The sequence below is a fragment of the Cololabis saira genome, chromosome 8 (assembly GCF_033807715.1).
Source record: "Cololabis saira isolate AMF1-May2022 chromosome 8, fColSai1.1, whole genome shotgun sequence".
NCBI lineage: Eukaryota > Metazoa > Chordata > Actinopteri > Beloniformes > Belonidae > Cololabis > Cololabis saira.
The window spans coordinates 28,370,167-28,390,298 of record NC_084594.1 but is presented as its reverse complement, the minus strand read 5'-3'; the positions used below and the strand labels follow the sequence as shown (position 1 = coordinate 28,390,298).

At 39.0% G+C, this 20,132-nt stretch overlaps 1 protein-coding gene across 3 annotated transcripts in view; it reads left to right on the top strand.

Annotated features, from left to right (window-relative positions):
* The window catches only part of arhgef25b (Rho guanine nucleotide exchange factor (GEF) 25b), a 28,675-nt gene that overhangs the window by 1,442 nt on the left and 7,101 nt on the right, over positions 1–20,132 (top strand). For all 3 annotated transcript variants that reach the window (XM_061727592.1, XM_061727593.1, XM_061727591.1), the window contains exons 2-3: positions 16,052–16,374; positions 16,460–16,564. In XM_061727592.1, the coding sequence (XP_061583576.1) occupies positions 16,052–16,374; positions 16,460–16,564 (428 nt within the window). The remainder of the gene's footprint in view (positions 1–16,051; positions 16,375–16,459; positions 16,565–20,132) is intronic.

Here is a 20,132-nt window from a genome sequence, read left to right as displayed (position 1 = left end):
TTCCTCCTGTTATACTAGTTCAGGTTAATCTTAGTTTAATCTCTCTCTTGCTCTCAAAAGAAAAGAAAAGAAAAGAAAATGTTTCAGAGGTGATCGAGCTTTTGAATGCATTTATTGGTGCATGTTCTCTGCAGGTATACTGTATATTGGTTATAAACTGCCTCCTGGAGAGTATTTTCTTAGCAGGATGATGTGAAATGGTTTTTCACTTACAGCTCTTGTGATCATATGCTGGTTTACAGCAACAGTGTCCAGACGGTGTCCAGACTCGCCCACCATAGCACAGCAATCATACATGAACAACTCATGTTTTTCACCCGGTGTATAGATGGGTGTATTGAGGTGCAGCAATCCACATCTGGATTACAGCATCTATAACAAGTCATGGAAAACCAAGAATCAGTTAGTCACTGTCTCGGCATGTTTTTTCTTTAAGTAATTGGTCTTAAAGACCTTCAACACACGCACACACGCTGTTGACTTCCCGTTTCACGGTGTTCCCGACAGAACAGTGAGATAAAAAACAAAAAACACATTTGTTTACTTGAGTACAATACATTGACTCGCTTAGTCTGAGTCAGTCATGATGTCTGTTCAACTATGCTTTCAGCTTCCGCTATGACAAATCACAAATAACTATGATATTTTCTGTGAGAAACTGAACCTGTCATGGTTTCAACAACAATTGAAGACAAAAAGTTAAAAACACAGCTTAAGTGGAAAAGTCTCAGAGCTATGAGATTAATCTGAGAACTCATTTCATAAAACTCACCAGCAATCGTTCCTAAAGTCATTTTAGTGGGATATCTAGTCTCTGTTTTGTCTGTAAAATGTTCAGTCAGTGTTTTCTGCTGATTTTAGAGACATTTCTGAACTAACTGTGACCAGCCACACATTTTTAGAGCCGAGTTTAGCCCACAAAGGTCTTAATGCCTTTATGAGATAATGGGGGTCTTTAAACCACTCCTAATAGTAAAAATGCAAAACTTGACATCATAATCAAGCTACTGACTGTCATAAAAACGTAAAAGTATCCCTCTCAAATGCCTCAATTCAATCAATTGAATTTCCCTTTTCTCGACTTCATCAGTTCAAAGTGACTGCTGAGAAGTTTCTAACTTATAAACTGTTCAAGTCACATGCAAATCTGACTCCAGTGGGTTGTTAAACTCTTTTGTCCACTGTAAATTGTTTCACAAGTTGTTTTGGTCACATAAATCATAAGTTACATAATCCGGAGGCTTCCTCTTACGTATGACGTTGGTTTTTCCAATTTGACCTGATGAAAAATGTTAATCTTTAAGAATAACCGTCACCTGGATGACAAAGATGCTACATCAGCGACAGTAGAGTGGAGAGGTGCAACATGAGGAACATTAAAACATTTATCAAGAATAATTACAAGTGCCTAACAGAACGTATTGTACAAAATAAAACCTTCCACTAACATTCAATTAGCATATATTTTAGGATATGTGAACAATTAGTTTTGTAATACATTGTAAGTAAGCTGTGCTCATGAAGACAACTTCTGTATACCTAAAGTACTGGTAAATGGTCTATGCGTACATGATGTAATACTTTTCTAGTCAACAAAGCGCTTGGTAGGCAGCCTTCGCTTCCAGGCTTGGGAATGTTGCTTCAACCTAAGCCCCTTTCACACAGAGATTCCGCAATATTGGTGTAAAGAAGTCCTGCCAATACGCCGCCTTTGTTGGTTCACACAGAACCATACAACGCCGGCATAACGCCGCTCCCGTCTGTAAATTCACACAGCATGCCGGCGTTCCGCAATCAGAGGCGTGACGACAGCGTCAGTCCGACCGTCATGTCAGCGGCATGCCGGCTGTGTCATTCACACAGACCCCGTTTCGTCTCTGTGACGGCTCTGTGACTACCTCCGCTGCCGGCTTATTGGTGGGGCCACTTGGCCCCCCCATTCCGCCTCCGTGACTTTCACACAGAACAGCGAGGCGGCTTAAAGGCGCAACGTTCCCGCCTCGAACTGGCTGTGTGAAAGGGGCTTGAGTCTCCTAGCTGGCCCTTGGCTAGTCCCAGCCTCCTGGGTTGTGACTGATAGCCACAGAAGCTCCAGTGGACCTTGACTGAAGCTCTGGCAGTCCTCATTTCAGATGTCACTTCGACTTCGAGGATGAGTTGACAGATTTAATCAGAATCAATGTAACTGTAGGGGCTTCAGATTCACTCCTCAGAAACCTGTTGTGATATTAGGGTTCGTCCAGCTCTTTGTCTATGGTTTTACGCTAGGGAGTGTCCCTGCTCCATGTGAGTTGTCGCCTGGTACGAGATGCACAGGTGCATGTATGGTGTAGATAAAAGTTAAACAAGCGCAGTCCGGGGTTCTGAGGAGAGTGAGTGTGTGAAAGGTGGAAAGACGAGATGTGTTTTTGGACTTATTTAAAGGGTTGTGATGAATTTTGATGATCTTTGGTGAAAGTTAATGATGAATTCTTACCCTAAGTTATTACAAAATCAAAAAAAGAGACGTAGGAGGTGTTACATTTGCATATAAAGTAAACATGTCATAAGGTGGTGACTGCTTTGACTGGTCAGATAAGTGGTATTGTGTTAAGATATACGTGAACGTCGTCACAATAATTTAAAAAAACGTGAGTGTTGGAAATTAATGTGATAAATTTAAAGGGGACCTATTATGGCATCTAATACCTATTTTAAACAGGCCTTGAATGTCTTAAAAACAAGCTTTTGATTGTTTTTGCTAAATAAATTAGAAATTCAGGCTCTAAACCATGTCTCTATCTTCCCATTCTCTAACCTCATTATCTATGTGGGATTCTGAGTGGGCGGGGCTATGATAATGAGGTACTGTGCTGATTGGCTGCCTGAATGACGCGATACACCGCTACGGAAATGTCGGAAGCTCCGGCCGGCGGAGTAGTTGTTGTTGTTCCAGCCAGAGTTAGTTGTGTGCGTGGTTTCACGCTTCGGAGGCCAACCGATGTAAATCGCGCCCGTCGTTACGTAACGACGGGAGCAGAATCTGAACGGCTCGTAGAAGCCACATCACACTGGATGGATCATCCGGGTGGCTGTACAGACACTACAGAATTTGGTTGCTTTCCTCCTTCTCTGAGTTGGCAGGCTGAGGGGAGACCACTTTATATATGTTAAAACAAGAGAAAACGTGTTTTTCACAATAGGTCCCCTTTAAACAAACGAAAAAAAAGGTGTTCCCATTCCTTGGATATCGCTGTGCAGAGACTTCAGGTAATAGTAGTGATGAACAAGTGCCAGGGTTGTTTTGTAGTGTTTGGTGTGTTTGTGTGTCAGGAGAGGAAACTCTTTGACACTTTAATTTGGACTTTCAGTTTCAGATGTGTTTCAGCAGAAAAACACATAAGTTGTAAAGCAGTGTGTACCACAGACTCTAGGTGCCACAAGATTTGTAAAAGCATTTATTTACAATGTTAAAGGCCGTTGTCTTTTTGCTCGTGCTCCATGTTTACTTTCATCTTAAAGTGTGCATGAGTGCTGCTGATTTCCTAAATAGAATGACTGCCTCAGAGCACAGGCAGCTGTAAACACGCAACACACACACACACACACACACACACACACACACACACACACACACACACACACACACACACACACACACACACACACACACACACAGGCACACGCAGACAATCACGTCCCATTACTGCTCCGACCCTTAAATCCTCTGTTGTTCCAGTTGTTCGGGGAGGGATTATGGGGCTGTGCCTCTCTGAGCTGCACTGCTGTGGCAAATCCTTCAAGCAGACATGTGAAATGTGAAAATGAAAAGCCTTGTGTTGGCCTGCCTCACTATCTCACCTTTATCCACCAAACATAAATTAACATATCAGACACTTTTCTTTGGGATACACATCTTATGTGGGATGTGAGGTCAGTGTAGGCCTCCAAAAAGGTGTTTATCCACTTTGCCTTTCAAGAGTTTGCTTTGTGTTTAGAGAAAGCAGTCATCATCAATGTTGCCTGATTCTTTTATTTATCTGCCGTTTATTTCTTCACACTCATTTTTGACAATATTTTTTCTTTGATTTCATTCTCAGTGTTGGTGAAACTCCCTTCCTTGTTTTTCCAGCTTACTGATCGCCCTCTCAGAAAGCCTCCTTCTTCTACTACTGTGATCTATCTAGATGACTTGGTCATCTCATTTGGCATAGCGTATAATAGCTATTTATAAAATCAGACAAACAACTCCGGACAAAGAATATTTGGCAATCGTGCCTAGGGAGCTTCTCAAAAGTCCCACCAACATAAATCGCTGTTGCTCATAAACTGCCATGACTAAGTTGTCCAATATCCAACCAGTATGAATGAGGTCATGATAACAAACACAAAAGTGCTTAACTCCATAAATCACCTAGTTATAGATGCTCTGAGACATCTGGCAGTTTTGTGTTAGGTCTTGGTGTGATTATCTGTATTTGATTTATTTTAAAACTTGTAAGACATTAAAACAGTACATGTTAAAACGGGAGGACGTGCCTCACTGTTCAGGCGGAGAAAGGTCCAGCAGACAGAGAACTGCTCATTCACTAACACAACACAACTTAATTCATTCTTTCACAAATAAAAGCAGTTCAAGAACTTTGCATAATGCATGAAAGTAATTTCGTGATAAAGAGTTATACTAAAGTGTGTTTTTACATATAAACTTAAGATTAAAGGATAGGAATGATGTAAAAGGATTCAAGAAAAATGGAAGATAAAGAAGTATTAGACAGAAGCGTAGTAGGAGATTATTTTAGGTTATCTTAGGGTAACATCTGTTTCTGTCAGTGCCTCTGCTGCATCCAACATTGTTTAACTCTGTGCCACGACAAATTCACTACATAATGGTTGATAAATAACATCTCTGCACAGTTTGTGGGGTTTCATTGGAATATAATGCACATTGCATTATGTTTAACATGTGTGCAAATTACTTTTTTAAAGCACAGAATAGAAAATCTTATCCAAATATGATATTTGTGCATGCAAATCCACTTACCTTTGCTTAGAGAGCTAAAACATGAGCTGTTACAGTAAAAGGTTTCAAAGGTGGGTTTGAGTCTGGAGAAGCCTTCTTTTTTATATATCTAGGACGCTCTGGCAAGTGGATGTTCTGCTTTTTATGTTTAGTTTGGATCATCAGAGCAAGACTGCAGCATTAAAAAGTATTGACTCGGATCACACAGTCTTTGAGAGAGACATTTACTGTGATTTGCATGGTCCTGAAAACCACTGTATAATGGCCGATGGCGTCTTCGTTAGATCAAAGTTTCATTTGTTTTACAGCAATGATACAATGAAAATAACCCAAGAAGTGTCCAAAAGGTTCATTCTGCTGATGTGTTCATGTCTTGGCTCTATAGACACAACTCGAGACTGTAGAAAGTTGCACTACATAGTGAGTAGGGGGTGGTTTCAGACACAACCCTTGACTTCTGATGGAAGCAAATGCTTCCTTTGTGATACAACAGAACCACAATCAGATTGGCAACACTTGAAATCTCCCCATTCAAAGTCAATGGACAGCAATGCCACTGATGCTTTCAGTGCATACATGTGACTAGAAATACACAACTACGTACTTTAATGCTGAATTCAAATAATTTTTTTATGCATAGCATTAAGGCCTTCAAATGTATAGTATATTAATTACGATAAATATTGTGTATTATAGTGGAAAGTCCTTAAGAAGTCCGCTTATGTCTGGTGTGGAGAGGCATCACATCCTGTCCTAACTCTGACCTTTAAGAGGTTGTAGCAGGACCCAAATGTAGGGGAGCGAGGCGGCAGGAGTGGTTAAAAAAGTAATTTATCGAACAAAAGGCACTGCAATGCAGGAAGACAAAAGGAATAAACCAAACGGGAACTAAACTCGGAATAGAAATCTCAGGACGAACCAAAAATCTGCAAGGAAACTGAACAGAATACACATACAGAATAAAACAGTACACAGCAGCAGGGAGGAAGAGAAAAGACAAGATATACTCACAGGACTGAAGAGACACAGGTGCAAACAATCTGCGCCACCGGGCTGCGGAGGAAAGCCCAGCCGGCTGAGTTTTGTTTAAAATAGTTATTCTACTCATTTTAATTATTTTTATTGAATGTATCTGTTCCAAATAAAACCTGTCTTCCAATTCATTGCATTCTTCATTGCATTTTTAACCTAGTTATTTTTGTTGTAGAAGTATCGTATCGGTACTCGGTAACGGCGAGTACACAAATTAAAATACTCGTACTCGGTGTGAAAAAAATGGTATTGGGTCATCCCTAGGTTTAATCCATCAGTAAAACATGAAATGAAGCCCTGACAGTTATCATACCAACCTGACACAATTGATGCTCGGTATGAAACATGTGTAAAGCTTTAATCTTAATGAGAGACAAGTCAGCACCCTGCTTTATTGGAAACCCAAAGGATCTCAGTCCTTCTACAGTAGCTGCCCATGACCATATGACCATATTCTATTTATTTTTATGCTCTTTAGCACTTCATATTTAAATAGCAACTTCAACACTTTCATTACTTGCCCTTTTAATCACACATATGAACAATGTTGTATGTTTATACATCGTATATATTACTCCTCTTGCTCTTATAGTTATCCAAGCACTATAAAAGGGATATTTTATATTCTGCTATCTGAAGGAATGCTTCCAAACATAATTTTGTTGTATAGAAAGTACAGTAGAGAAATAAAAACAAGCTCAGCTACACTTTCTCATAAGACTTAGGTCATTTAAATAAAAATAATTTGAGTGTCCAAATCACATAATAGAAAATAAATTCTTAACTTCATGTCGCAATAAATCTTTGATGACAACAATCTTGATAAAATTATTTATCTTGGACATATTGGATTATATCATTCGTCTTGAGTGTGTTTTGTTTTTTTAATTCAACTTTAATTCTTGACTTGAATTATTTAACTTATATATAAGCGCTCAGTCGAAGATAAGAAAAAAAGTAAACAGTTTTTTGCTGCATGGTGGCAGTTTTTGATTGGGCAGTACAAAGTATATCCATTGCATCATCTCCTCATGATTCAGAGAGAATACAGATCTCAATGATCCAACTGGTTTAAACAAACAAATGCAAAAGAATATGTTCTTGGTCACAGGCCTATGCAACAAAACTGCACCAGAGGAGAATAATACCCCTTTCATTAGTCAGTAGATCAATTATATCACCAAAGACAATGTGAGGAAGTGATAATGTGAGGAAGTGGAACTATTTCAAGCGGAAAAATATCAAATTACAAAACAAGGTGAGATGATTTTCTTATAGGCTCACTGACTGTAAATGGCTCCATATTAGATTTCAACTTGGGTGAAAATTGCAGGGTTAAGAGTCCTTTAAAGTTACACGGACAGTCAACAAAGATCAATGAAGTATGCCTTATAACTCAAAGTGTTGAGACAATGGTTGGTGGAAAGTGGTGGCAGCACTCGATCCACCAGACACGATTCCCTTTATAAAACACAAGCCCTTGATAATATGTTGTCTTTCTTTGTGTGTTGACTGAGACACTGAGATTATAAACAGAATCAAACCCCCCTAGACCTTAATCCACCCATCAATCTGTATGCAACAGACAATCAGCACAGACAAAAATACCCCAGAAAGCTGATAAATGATTGCAGATTTTCTTTTCTTAACCTCTCCTTTTTTCCGTGTTGTTAAAAGTATTCATAAGAAGTTTACACAAGAAAAAAGAATGTTTATTTTCAGTTTGCTGTCTGTGCGAGAGGATGCATTAACGGCATAAAGTCTTGCACACACTGCAGATACTCCCTGGTGTCCAGATGGTGGTCCAGCCGCTGCTCCTTGGAAACATGACACATTACATAACTGATACATACGATCATGACAAGCTGAGTCACTCAGCTCAACAGTGGTTTTGATATCACAAACCAGTGTTGGTCATTTCAGATTATTCCAGTTTACCTCAAGCTCATTTATCATTGATGATGATGAGCTGGTAAGCAGTGTTTCTCAATGATTTGACTCTTAGCCCAAAAAGAATAGACTGTTGTTTGTGCACCAGGGAAATCCAAGGGGCTACATCCGGCCTGATAGGCTTACACATACGCTACATAAGAAGAACTGAACAACCCCCTGTGATGTCACCCATAGGTTTTCCGAAGATTACGTTTGAAGCCTCTTTTTCTGTGTACTGCAGAGCACCATGTTGGAAGTTTGCAGAATCAGCAGGCAACTAGCTGGAAAACAACCACTTTATTTCAGTCATAGTGAAATATTTTATATGGGTTGGCTGAGTTTATTTTAACTTATGATGCTAATTGAGGTCAGCACGGTGGTTTAGTGGTTAGCACTGTTGCCTCACAGCAAGAAGGTTCACAGTTTGACTCCCTGGCCCAGCGGGGGTCTTTCTGTGTGGAGTTTACATTTTCTCCCCGTGCTTGCATGGGTTCCCTCCGGGTACTCCGGCTTCCTCAGTCCACAAACATGCATGCTAGGTTGATTGGGGATTCTGCCCGTAGGTGTGAGTTTGAATGTTCATGGCTGTCAAGGTTCAGGCTTGTACCCCTGTAACGAGCTGGGATAGGCTCCAACAGACCCCTGTACCCTGCTAATAAAGCGGGTATAGAAAATTGCTGGATGGATGCTAATTGATATTACTTTATAGTCCTTGTGATCAAATGTGTTTAAACATCCTCATCTTCATTTCGAGGATTGCTACTGTAATGACACCTAAAACAAGTGCTGTCAGAGCTGAAACAGGGACCGGCAAAGCTCTGCTGGCACTCACAATCGCTCAGCTTGTCGCTTTAGATGGGTTTGACCTGTTGCAGCCTGCAAAGACTATTGTCAGTGCACAAATTGTAGGCTAATTGACAGCAGGTCCTAGCAGACTTCCACTTGTAAGGATCCTGAAATAATCCACTGTGGCTCCCGGTTCATTCAGCCAAGCCACGCCAGAAAATCAAAAGATCACATCCCTAATTATATATAAATGTATTGCTTTATATAATTTTACCTGATGTGGTAAAAAAAATCCCCCTGTACACTTTTCATGGATGTTAATTCTAAATATGGAAACCCAAACTTTGGATATGGCTGTAAATATGTAAATATATATAAATAATATATATAATTTATTCTTGCTGCAAAATTGGACATTTTAACATGTGGGGTTCAGTGGAGATTGACTTGTTTTAGGATCCAGCCCCAGTGGTCAGTAGATGAACTGTAACTTATCTTATTTCGGCATTTCCTTCAACTCGAAAGTTGGAATATCAGCACTTGGTCTAACATGAAGTAGGAAGTACTAAAATATGGACTTACTCTCATGACCACTAGACGGTGTCTCCAAAAGCAACTCTAGCTTCATTTGTTGTTGTATGTGTTGTTATGTATTATATACATACACTTTGATTTGACTTTGACTTAATTGACCCCAAAGTTAAAATGGCCAAATTTGCAGCAGAAATAAACTTGTTTACAGCCTTGCGTGAAAAAAAGAGATTTCCAACCGTTGACAACTAAATGGGGGATGAAATATTATGTATGTCATTACGTAAAATTATACAGAACCACAAATTTATTCATGATTAGGGATGCAGATTTTGAGTGACACCAGCTTACAGCATTAACATTTAGGGGTGAAGCTTATCTAAGCAGCCTGGAGCATCTTGTGAGCTGCTACCTCCTGCAGCAACTGTGGTTTTGAGAAGATATCACTGAAACAATGTACCTCCGTCTATCGCAGAGAAATTTCACATATCACAATACCTGACTGTTCAAACTTGGATTGCAGTGTGAAAAATTGGGAGTTAGTCAGCTGTTAGGAGATGTTCATTGTTACAAAAATGTTACAATGCTGGAAATCACTTGTAACTTATGTAACTAACTTGTAACTTAGCTCTGTGAGAAATCAATACCATGTAAAAACTTTGTACCTTTTTCATTTGCCTTCCTAAAGAAATTATTTCAAATAATGTGCCAAAGTACAATGTTTGGACGAGTAGGAATGTTTTCTGCAAGTCATTGTGCGTTTTGCGCAAGGAAGGAGGTTCAGAAGGATAGCAAACCCCATCAGAGCATCCAGGTTATCACACCAGGTCCTTGTGCCTCTGACTATTTCATGACTTTTAACTGGACCACTGATTGTTATGGTTTGGGGGTTTTGTGGTAGGGTTTTGAGTTTCATTTCTTGTGTTTTTCTTGGTTCTTTAGTTCTTTTTTGACTTCCCATGATCCTGATTGTTTGCACCTGTGTCTCATACTATGGAGTGCCATTTCATTCACAATGAAATAAATACTTAAATTAATAAATAGTCATTGAAATAAATGCATATGACACTTAAATAAATACAAAATAAACATATTTATTTCATGACACTTATTTCATAATGTTATATTTGTTTTATTTCATGACACTTTTATTTCATAACGGCTCATTTTCCTATTACTGAGACTTTTGTAATGCCATGTTAATGTATTTTATGACACTTTTATTTTGCATTGTCACTTTTATTTCATGGCTCTTTTTATTTAATTCTCTTATTTTCAAATTAAAGGGTGTGGTTTTCTATGTAGGGTTGGCCAGTCGTGAATTTCAGTGGATTCTCATGATGTTGAAGTTGGCTTCCGATTCGCCAGAAGACTAAAGGAACATTCCATCCCAGTTTAGCGCAAAGAGGCCACCTTAGCCCGGGCCCCAATCAACAATCCCAATAGCTAGACTGTTCAAACTTGGTTTAAGGTTTGGTTTTTATCATTTCTATTAGGAAATTCTGGTTTTAAGCCACGAAGCTCGAGGTTTGAGCAGTCTAGGTGCAGGTGTTTAACTGGGTGCTGGAACGGGTACTAAGTGACTTACAATAACAGCTAGTGTGGATTTACATAACAGGAATGTATGGTGTCCATATCCGAATACAGCTACATTGTTGAAAGGAAAAACTGATTAGAAAATGCAGTCTCACTAATTAACAAATACTCATACTCTCTACATCTGGATGATGGACAGTAGTTATGATGGAAATGAATAAAACATTATTATCTGACACAAGATGAGTATGTGTTGGTGGTGGGAGTCAAAGAATAGTTATTGGACAATGAGATGGTTTACAGAGCACAAGTTTCTTCAAACAATAGTCATCCATTCTCAATATTATTTACAGCATTAACCAAACAGGCAGTTTACTTTCACAGACATCCAGCCATATGATGTCACTTTGCTTTCAGGTACTCAGACACAGGTTCATATCTCATATCTGAGTCTCTGGCTTGGTAATGTTCTCCATGTAGTGATTTGCCCGTGCTGGACAACCAGCTATCCAGTGTGATTTTGTTAAGATAAGATAAGATAAGATAAGACAAGATAAGATAAGATAAGATAAGATAATCCTTTATTAGTCCCACAGCGGGGACATTCGCAGTGTACAGCAGCAAAGGGCATAGTGCAAAACAAGAGGCATCAATAGAAATAATAATAATACAGTAATAATATCAGAGTATGACACAGTATAAACAGTACTGGTATATACAATAATAATAATAATAATTAAAAAAAATAAATAATAAGAAATACTGGTATATAAAATAACAGACGGATATTTACAGATGGATATTTACATAATTGCACGTTGCAGTGAATGATATAATGTTGGTAGTAACCCTTGCTATACCTCGCATACAATCACGTAAAAAATTAGGTATCTTGTTGCTTATCAGTAAATAATAAAAGATCTTCTGGTCCTCACGAGTGACAAATCACAGTCTAAGTGCAGCCTTACTGTTTGGGTGGGAATTGAGAGGGTAAGGAGCAGCCAGGTAGTGCACTTGATTAGTTCACCATCAAGCGTGAGCACCTCCTTAGGAGCAGATGTTTTTCTAGTTTGCTCGTCAGGCACATTCAGGTGTGTTTTAACAAAATGCCAAGGAGGAAAACACCAGCAAATGAAACCAAAGGAACCAGTCAATCCTGCCCATCATTATAGGAAGAGTTGAAACAGTAATTCTGCCATCCTTCAACATTAAGAAAGATTGTTCACTACTGGAAAACATTTGTGACAGTTGCTAGTTTTCCAAGGAGTCTAGGTCTCAGGAGGTTCACGCTGCGGTCAGGTTGTTCAACACTCAGAGAAATTGCAAAAAGTTCAAAACCTAGGGCCAAAATTCCTCTATAGCGATGTGAAAGACTGATAACTGTACAGAAAACTATTCTTTCTTTTTTTTGCTGCTTAAAGAGCTTTGACGAGATCTAATTATGGAGTTGAGTTTTTCCACAATCTACCTTTGCATTTTGGTTTAGTTTTTGTTTGATAAATTCTGACTTAATGTCATATGTCATGTACTGTTGTATATGTGGTTGTATTTAATCAATTTTAAAACCTGGTAAGGCCAATGTTTTTAATTATTATGTTCTGATATATTAAGCTTTAGAGCTGAGAGACACTATAATGTCTTTTTTACAGCCATGTAAATAACAACATCTTTATAAATTGAATAAATCTAAGCATCGAATAAATCTAAGCATCGATATTTGCAGCGTTTGTTTTGGTTAAATATAATATATAACTACAATATAATTTCTTTCTTAACTTTAAGAATTTGCAACAATTTCTAACTCTTGAATTTTGTTCTTTTTGTTTGTTTTTTTTTTAAATAAATAATGTAAGTATTGAGTTTGAACATAAAACAGCTATTTTGGCATACAGTTATATCATTTTTCTCACTGCGAGTCTCCGTCACTTTTCTTCATATGCTTCACTTTAACTAATTTTTTCTCTACTTTCTATGGTAGATACATATTTTTTGGTAAGCATGTAGACTGTTCATCAGTTCATGCCCCCACCCTCCCCCTGCAGAACCACCAGACATTGACAAACAAATAATCCAGCTGTCCTGCCCTCCATTCAAATCACCCCATTACAGAAATTAGTCTTTTACATTTACTGAATGACTGAAGCGACACACATTTTATGTGTATGTTTAATCTTAAGTGAATTGAACCAACTTCAGATGAACAATAAATTAAACTGTGGGGTTTAATCATTTCTGAGTGTCAGCTCAGGCTATCTTTCTTTATTCAATGTCAATGTTGTGACCATTTAGTTAATTGTTAATTGTTCTTTCTTTCATTTTCTTTTTTTAAATCCAGGAAATATTAATACAGGCCAATCAGAAAAGGGGAATTGCACAAGAGAAGGGTGAAAAAAAACATGAATTTGCATTTCCCTGTCGATATGACGTGTTGTTTAATTGCTGCATAAGCAGTTTGGGTAAATGGCTGACCCAGTTTTCCGCTGCCTTCTCGAAAGCTTGTCATAATGATTACAGCTTACATAAATGTGCTGACAGGGAAAAGTGGTCTCTGGGAACTGTCCAAAATTCCAAGATGGGGCGCCTGAAGGATTCCCCTTCGCTGTGATCAGCAAAACTGGGAGACAGGGAAATGTTAATGTGTGTGGTTGAGGTTTAGGTACCACATTCAACAGCCAAGAGACTTAAAACTTGAAATGAGATCCAGCTACAATGTACAAGAATAACAGGCATTTTCCAACTATGGAGCCAAAGCTGAGCGTATTGAGGCCGAGCCAGGCCAGTTGCTTTCCCATTGTCACTTCCAGCATTTAATGGAGCCAAACTGGAGAACCCTTGTTCCCAATTTTTGGCCTCGCTTTTCTGAGCTGCCAAGTAGGGCTGAATGGGGCTTTATAATTCAGCAACTCTTCAGTTTTATAAATCAGCTTCTCTCAAGTTTATTTGTGACTCTTCTTATTAACTGTGTTTATAATAAATGGTAAATGGTAAATGGCTTACACTTATATAGCGCTTTCCAGCTGTATTCCTACAGCCCCAAAGCGCTTTACACTGCAAACATTCACCCACACACGCACACATTCACACACCGGTCGTCGGCGGAGCTGCCATACAACGGCGCTGGCCTGACAACCGGGAGCAACCGGGGGATTCAGTGTCTTGCCCAAGGACACTTTGGTGGACACAGGCGGAACTAGGGTTCGAACCACTGACCTTCAGGTTCATGGGCGAACGCTCTACCAACTGAGCCACCTTCCCCCTTGTAATAGACAAGGTTTGCTTACAACTGTCAGCTGTAAGGAAGGTTTCCCTGCTGAATATTGGAAAGGAACAGTGGTTTTAAATTATTTAACGTCTCTAACTGGTTTGCAGTATGACATTATTATTATTGAGCCTTATTTTGGCGGTTTAAACCACTGACAGTCCTTCATGGCTCACAGTTGACTCTTAGTATGTTCACGTGTGCACTATTTTAGCAGTGGCGTATCCAGGACATTTTTACTGGGGTGGCCAAGATGGGACACAGAGCCAGACTGGGGCGGCCATACCGGGAGAACCTTTATGAATGGCATGTGATCAAAATGTGTAAATATCACATTGCTTTGCATCAACATCTACACATATGTATAATAATTGAATTCTAGAACTCATGTTAGCATTCATTGAATTGTCAGACTGTTGTTTTGACATTTGACAGTTTTCTATTCCTCTTCCATTTCAACCTATTATGGTAGTTACACATTTTCAGAGCCATTCTCATTGTAGAACATTAATGTCCTCAACAAAATCAATCTGATAATATCAGGTATAATGAAACCTACAGGACTGTCTCAGACAATTAGAATATTGTGATAAAGTTCTTTATTTTATGTAATGCAATTAAAAAAACAAAAATGTCATACATTCTGGATTCATTACAAATCAACTGAAATATTGCAAGCCTTTTATTATTTTAATATTGCTGATTATGGCTTCCAGTTTAAGATTAAGATTCCCAGAATATTCTAATTTTTTGAGATAGGATATTTGAGTTTTCTTAAGATGTAACTCCACTCTAAATCAACCAATCACCTGAGCTGTCATTGATTGACAGGCGTGTCCTCTTGTTTGGGAAGGAGGAGAAGAAAAAAAACTAGGTTATTGTGTTGATGAACTTCATGAACTACCAATCAGGTCTGGGGTGGCCACAGGGTGGCCAATGAGATTTCAGGGGTGGCCCAGGCCACCCCAGGCCACCCCCCAAAATCGCCACTGTATTTTAGTACACTCCATTGAATGGAGGACTGGTCCTAACACAGCTGCAGCAACACTGATTAAATTCTTCCCTTTCTATCGTTACAGTCCAGCCTAACTATTTCATTTTGTGTTAATTGAGAGTCTTTTAAAACGATAGGGAGCTACTGTGTAACTTTGTAAGTGCAATCGTCTTGTGCAATCGTCTCCTCCAACTATTAGCCGTAATCTCGGCAGGCAGGAGGATACTGACTTACCAAAGTAATTTGCTTGCAGCGAAACAATCACAGTTTGGGCAGTCTCTGCTTTCCGCCTCCCTCACAGTTAAGCTCAGTAGAACTGTGACGTGGATAGATTGTGTCAATGAGCTATTCAGTTCTGTTCGTTCATTCAAAATAAATTTTTTTCAACATTTGTGACCCACACACTGTAGATATCCCACCAAACAGCTGATGTGTTGTTGGTTTCCACTACTGTGCCTCGCTATGGGCGGGTCAGGGGAGGCTGTGAGCCCCAAACTGTGAGCAGGGACTGCATGCTAATTGAGGCCATGGTGATTAGCGTGTTTAAGCCTTTGTTCGCTTGTGGAAAGACAGCTTGTTATCTCTGGGGCTGCTCCAGTTCTTATTACAGAATCAGCACTTAAAGGTGACATAATCTGGAGAATCATATCAGAAATCAGGTCAAAGTCCTACAACTAAGATAACATATGTGATGTGTACTTGTTATTTTAATACTTCCATATTTTGATCATAATTTCAAGTGCACGAGTGCTGGAAGGCAAGCTACATAAAGTTAAAGTATTTGTAATGGTTGAAGACCAGTAGGTGCAGCAGCTCCGGTGACTAAAGTTACAGTTAGGGTTTAACACAGGAAATTGAACAACATTTTTCTGCAGAGCTCTGTCTGCAGCTTCTGAGCTCAGAGAATGTAATTCACATTCAGTTTCTGCACTTTAGCCTAACCTTTTTCTCTTCTCTCCTTTCTGCTCCCACTCTGCAGTGGAGTCATACTCTGCTGCGGGCAGCGACGGCAGCATTGCTCCATCTGTAGCAGCTGTGCCCCACCAAGCATCAGGCAGCGCCAGTCCTTGTTCACCCTCATCATTTGGAGGATCACGGCACCCTGTTAGTGCCTTGAAAAAATGGCTCACCAATCCAGTCCGGAAACTGGGCTCTGACGCCAGCAGTGGCGCAGAGAAAGCTGAGAAGCAGATGTTCAAGTCTGATGACAGCCAACCACCATTGGTCCTTTCTCACAACATGGCTCAGCAAGGTTCCATGGAAATGCACAATGACTACACAAGCCCGTCCCCTGGAAACGTGGTAACACTAATGCTGGCATTCATGCTTCATTTCCCAAGGAAACATCTGATACTTGATTTTAATGGCGGTTTATTTTTGTGTGCAGGAGATGAAAGATGTTCTTCTGAGTCCGGTGGTTCCTTCTCCTTTACAGCCAACCCATCAGAGTGACTTATGTGGCCTTCTGCAAAGCAGGGACTCGCAAAGTCTAGTAATGTTCTGTTCTAGTTATTTCTTCTGTTTTTTTAATTTACACCATCAGCATACATTCACATTTCAGAGGCCCTTTCAGCCTCTTTTTCCAGATAAACTACAGTTGTTGGTGAGTTTGTACTGCAATAGCGCAGTTAAACGTTGCAAGTAAAACAATTTTGTTTTAAAGCAATTAAATGCAAAGACAAAAACAAAACATGCAGTAATTGTTTCATTTGACAGGAACATTGTGTAGGATTCATAATTAAGCCCACCACTGCCATCGTTACATCCCAAAATCCCACTTGGTAGAATCTAAAACCTGGAAACGGGCCAAAAACAATGCCTTTTGTGGCAGTCTGTTGGCAAGATTAACAGTGCACCAAGTCATATTATCTTTGAAAATGAGAATGGCCATGATCTCTTAGGTCTTCAATCACCAGTAAGAAATCAAGTTCACTGAAAATCCGAGGCATGTTTGACATCACAGACCACAATAGTGTTGCTGTCACTCACAAAACAATGTCCCTAATTATGCATAAGGTTTCTTAAGAGCTTTGACATAATTTTGTCTGATGAGATGTATAAAAAAATCACCTCAGTGCAGTGGTCATGGATGTGTAATCTATGAATGCAAACGAATTAATTTTTGTTGCACCATACTGTAAATATGTACAGAATTACTTCAGCTTTGATGACCTGACGCTGCATCTTAGCCAAGCCCTTTACACAGTTGGGGGTTTATAGCCTTTTCCAGCCTAAGAAACATCAATAACTCACTCTCATGAGGTATTATAAGATTTATTTTTGTTTAACCAAGCTACAAACAGGATTGGTGCAGATCAGATATCCACTCAAAACGTATTGTATGCAATAACTAAAGATTTATAACCATAATTTCAACATAACTGTTAATCCTATAGATTTCACATAATAATGATACTCAATCACTTTATATTTTACTGAACCAGAATAGTTAAACAAAGTTTTTTGTTTGTTTCTTCTTTGTTTGTGGTTCATTTGGATCTCTTCTTAGAGTTTGTGTCAAGAAATTATGTTGAAGGTGATGTATTTGGAAAAATAGACAATTTGAAAGCATTCACAAACTTGATTTTTCTTTTTGTGTGATACATAATTGAACAGCTTGTGACACATCATCATCCTCTTCTGGATCTTTGCACACCGTGTACCCACTACTCTTATGAAACATTTTATAAATAAGTGTAAAAGCCAAAAAGTGTCACGGAAGAAAAAAACATCTAAATAGTTTCAAATGCAAACTGTACTTTCAAGTTCTGAAGATGATGAGGAAAACATACATATTTTTACTGCAATCACATGAAATGACACATTTTGTAACATGTTAATTTTATTGAGAAGTGAGGAAGGAAGTATGAAGTAATAAGCAATATCAATTTCAACCACTGAATATTCCCTATTGGCTTATTTTATTCTTTCCCTGCATCCCCCCCCCCCCCCCCCCCCCCCCCCCCCCCCCACACACACACACACACACACACACACACACACACACACACGTGTCCCTATATCATATCAAGTTGTATTAGCATATAAATGGCATTGATTTCCTCCAGTGGTGTCAAACTGGAACTTTTTTCAACCTTTTTTCTTTATCACACACAAAAACCTGCTGAAGCTTATGCAAATGTTTCTCGTGAGCCAAGAGTACACTGAGTAATACTTGAAAATGAGTGGATTCAGATCGATCCTGTGAGCATTTGTTGATAACATCTGGAAGTAATCGACTTTGCAGGCACTCTTAAAAAGCCTGTAACAGAGTCAGCATTGAGAGTACACAGGTCATTTTCTTAATTTATTTATCTACTTTCATCATATTATTTACACACACACACGCACACACACACGCACACGCACACGCACACGCACACACACACACACACACACACACACACACACACACACACGCACACGCACACGCACACGCACACGCACACGCACACGCACACACACACACACACACACACACACACACACACACACACCTAGATACATATCATTGTAACTGTTGTCGTCTTTTGTCGCTGTTTGTATGTTAATAAATAAATGTAAAAAAAAAACAGAGTACACAGGTCATACCCAAAATTACAGTAAGTTGGCCAAAAGGCAAAGTGTGGAACAGGTTTGAGGATGTTGGACAGGGAGCAAGTGATGACAGGGTCAAGTTTCTTAACCTTGACACAAGATATAATCGTACTATTTTTTAAAGGTGAAAGTAATCCTTTCACCCATGAAGTATTCGTTGGATATATGACTGACCTCAATTTCAGCCTTAACTGTCCTTTTTGGACCATGCTGTTTCAAAAACTCCTGCTGCTACAACATATTATTTTCCTTCTCACTAAGTTTTTAATGATGCCATCTTGTATCTGCAAGTTAAATATAAATGTCCAGTGTGTTTGCCTTGCACAAATCTAGAACAAGGTGAAACAGGTACGGCTCCACCCAAAGTTAACGAGACCTCCTCCAAGCAAATCTTACAATTACATAATGATCTTCATTCTATTTCATTCATGCAAATAAGGACGTGTATAAACCAAGAGTGTAAGGAATTTACAATATTTTTAAAAGGAACAATCCACTACATAACCTCCTAGAAAAAGGTATATATTTTTTTCTCTTTCATGATTTGTAGGAACTTTTAGAAAGGTTTCTGATTTGCTCAGTGTGGCTCGCAGTGTTTTTATCTTTATAGCTTCATGTTAAGCTGGGCTGACCAGATGTGGGTTCTGGTTACTGCATATATTTTGTTATCATCACAGACAAAAGCCACCAGAGTCATTTAATCTGTTTCCTCAAACTGAGCTGAAGGGGAAAACATAGCTCCCTAAAATTCTTTCCTTTGATCATGTTTAGTTGATAAAAAAAAATGTTATAAGCCAGAAAAAGACAATTTTATACCAGCAATGGTGGAAACTTTATACATTTTTGCAGATGTTCATTAGCAGACCGGAAGCAGAGAGGAGATTCAATCTGAATCAGCCCCAGACTGTTTTGGTAGGCAGTTTTTCTGTGTCAGGATGTGGGCAGCCCTCTCAGAGCCTGAGAGAGTACGAGAGAGCAGCTCTTTAAAAAGATAAATAAACAGAAAGTTGATATTTGGTGTACAAATGTGCACTGATCCTGCAGAGGGATTAGTGATCTGGTGCACTGATGCAGAGGACAAATGTGTTGAGATGAAAGTATGTCAAGAGGATTACATTCAAATTCAAATTATGGTGCTTTTAGGTGAGGAGTGGTGTTTGTTATATAACTGCTCCCCATGTCTGGGTCAGTTACCCTTATCTTTGTTAAATTACTTGACCAAGTGCATGTTATTAGCTGTCTTGTCTACTCGACTGTCTGCAGTACTGAGAAAAGCAAACCCCAGTTATAAACTGCAGTATTCCCCTGACCTGTAGATGAAGTGTAAGTGTGGGCACATGGATGAGTCTAAAATACTTAGATTATTATATTATATGTATATTACTACCGGTATTCACAATGTACCTTATGTTAAAGCTACTGAAGCAGGCAAGTTAAAACCAAAAGTACACTTTAATAACTTG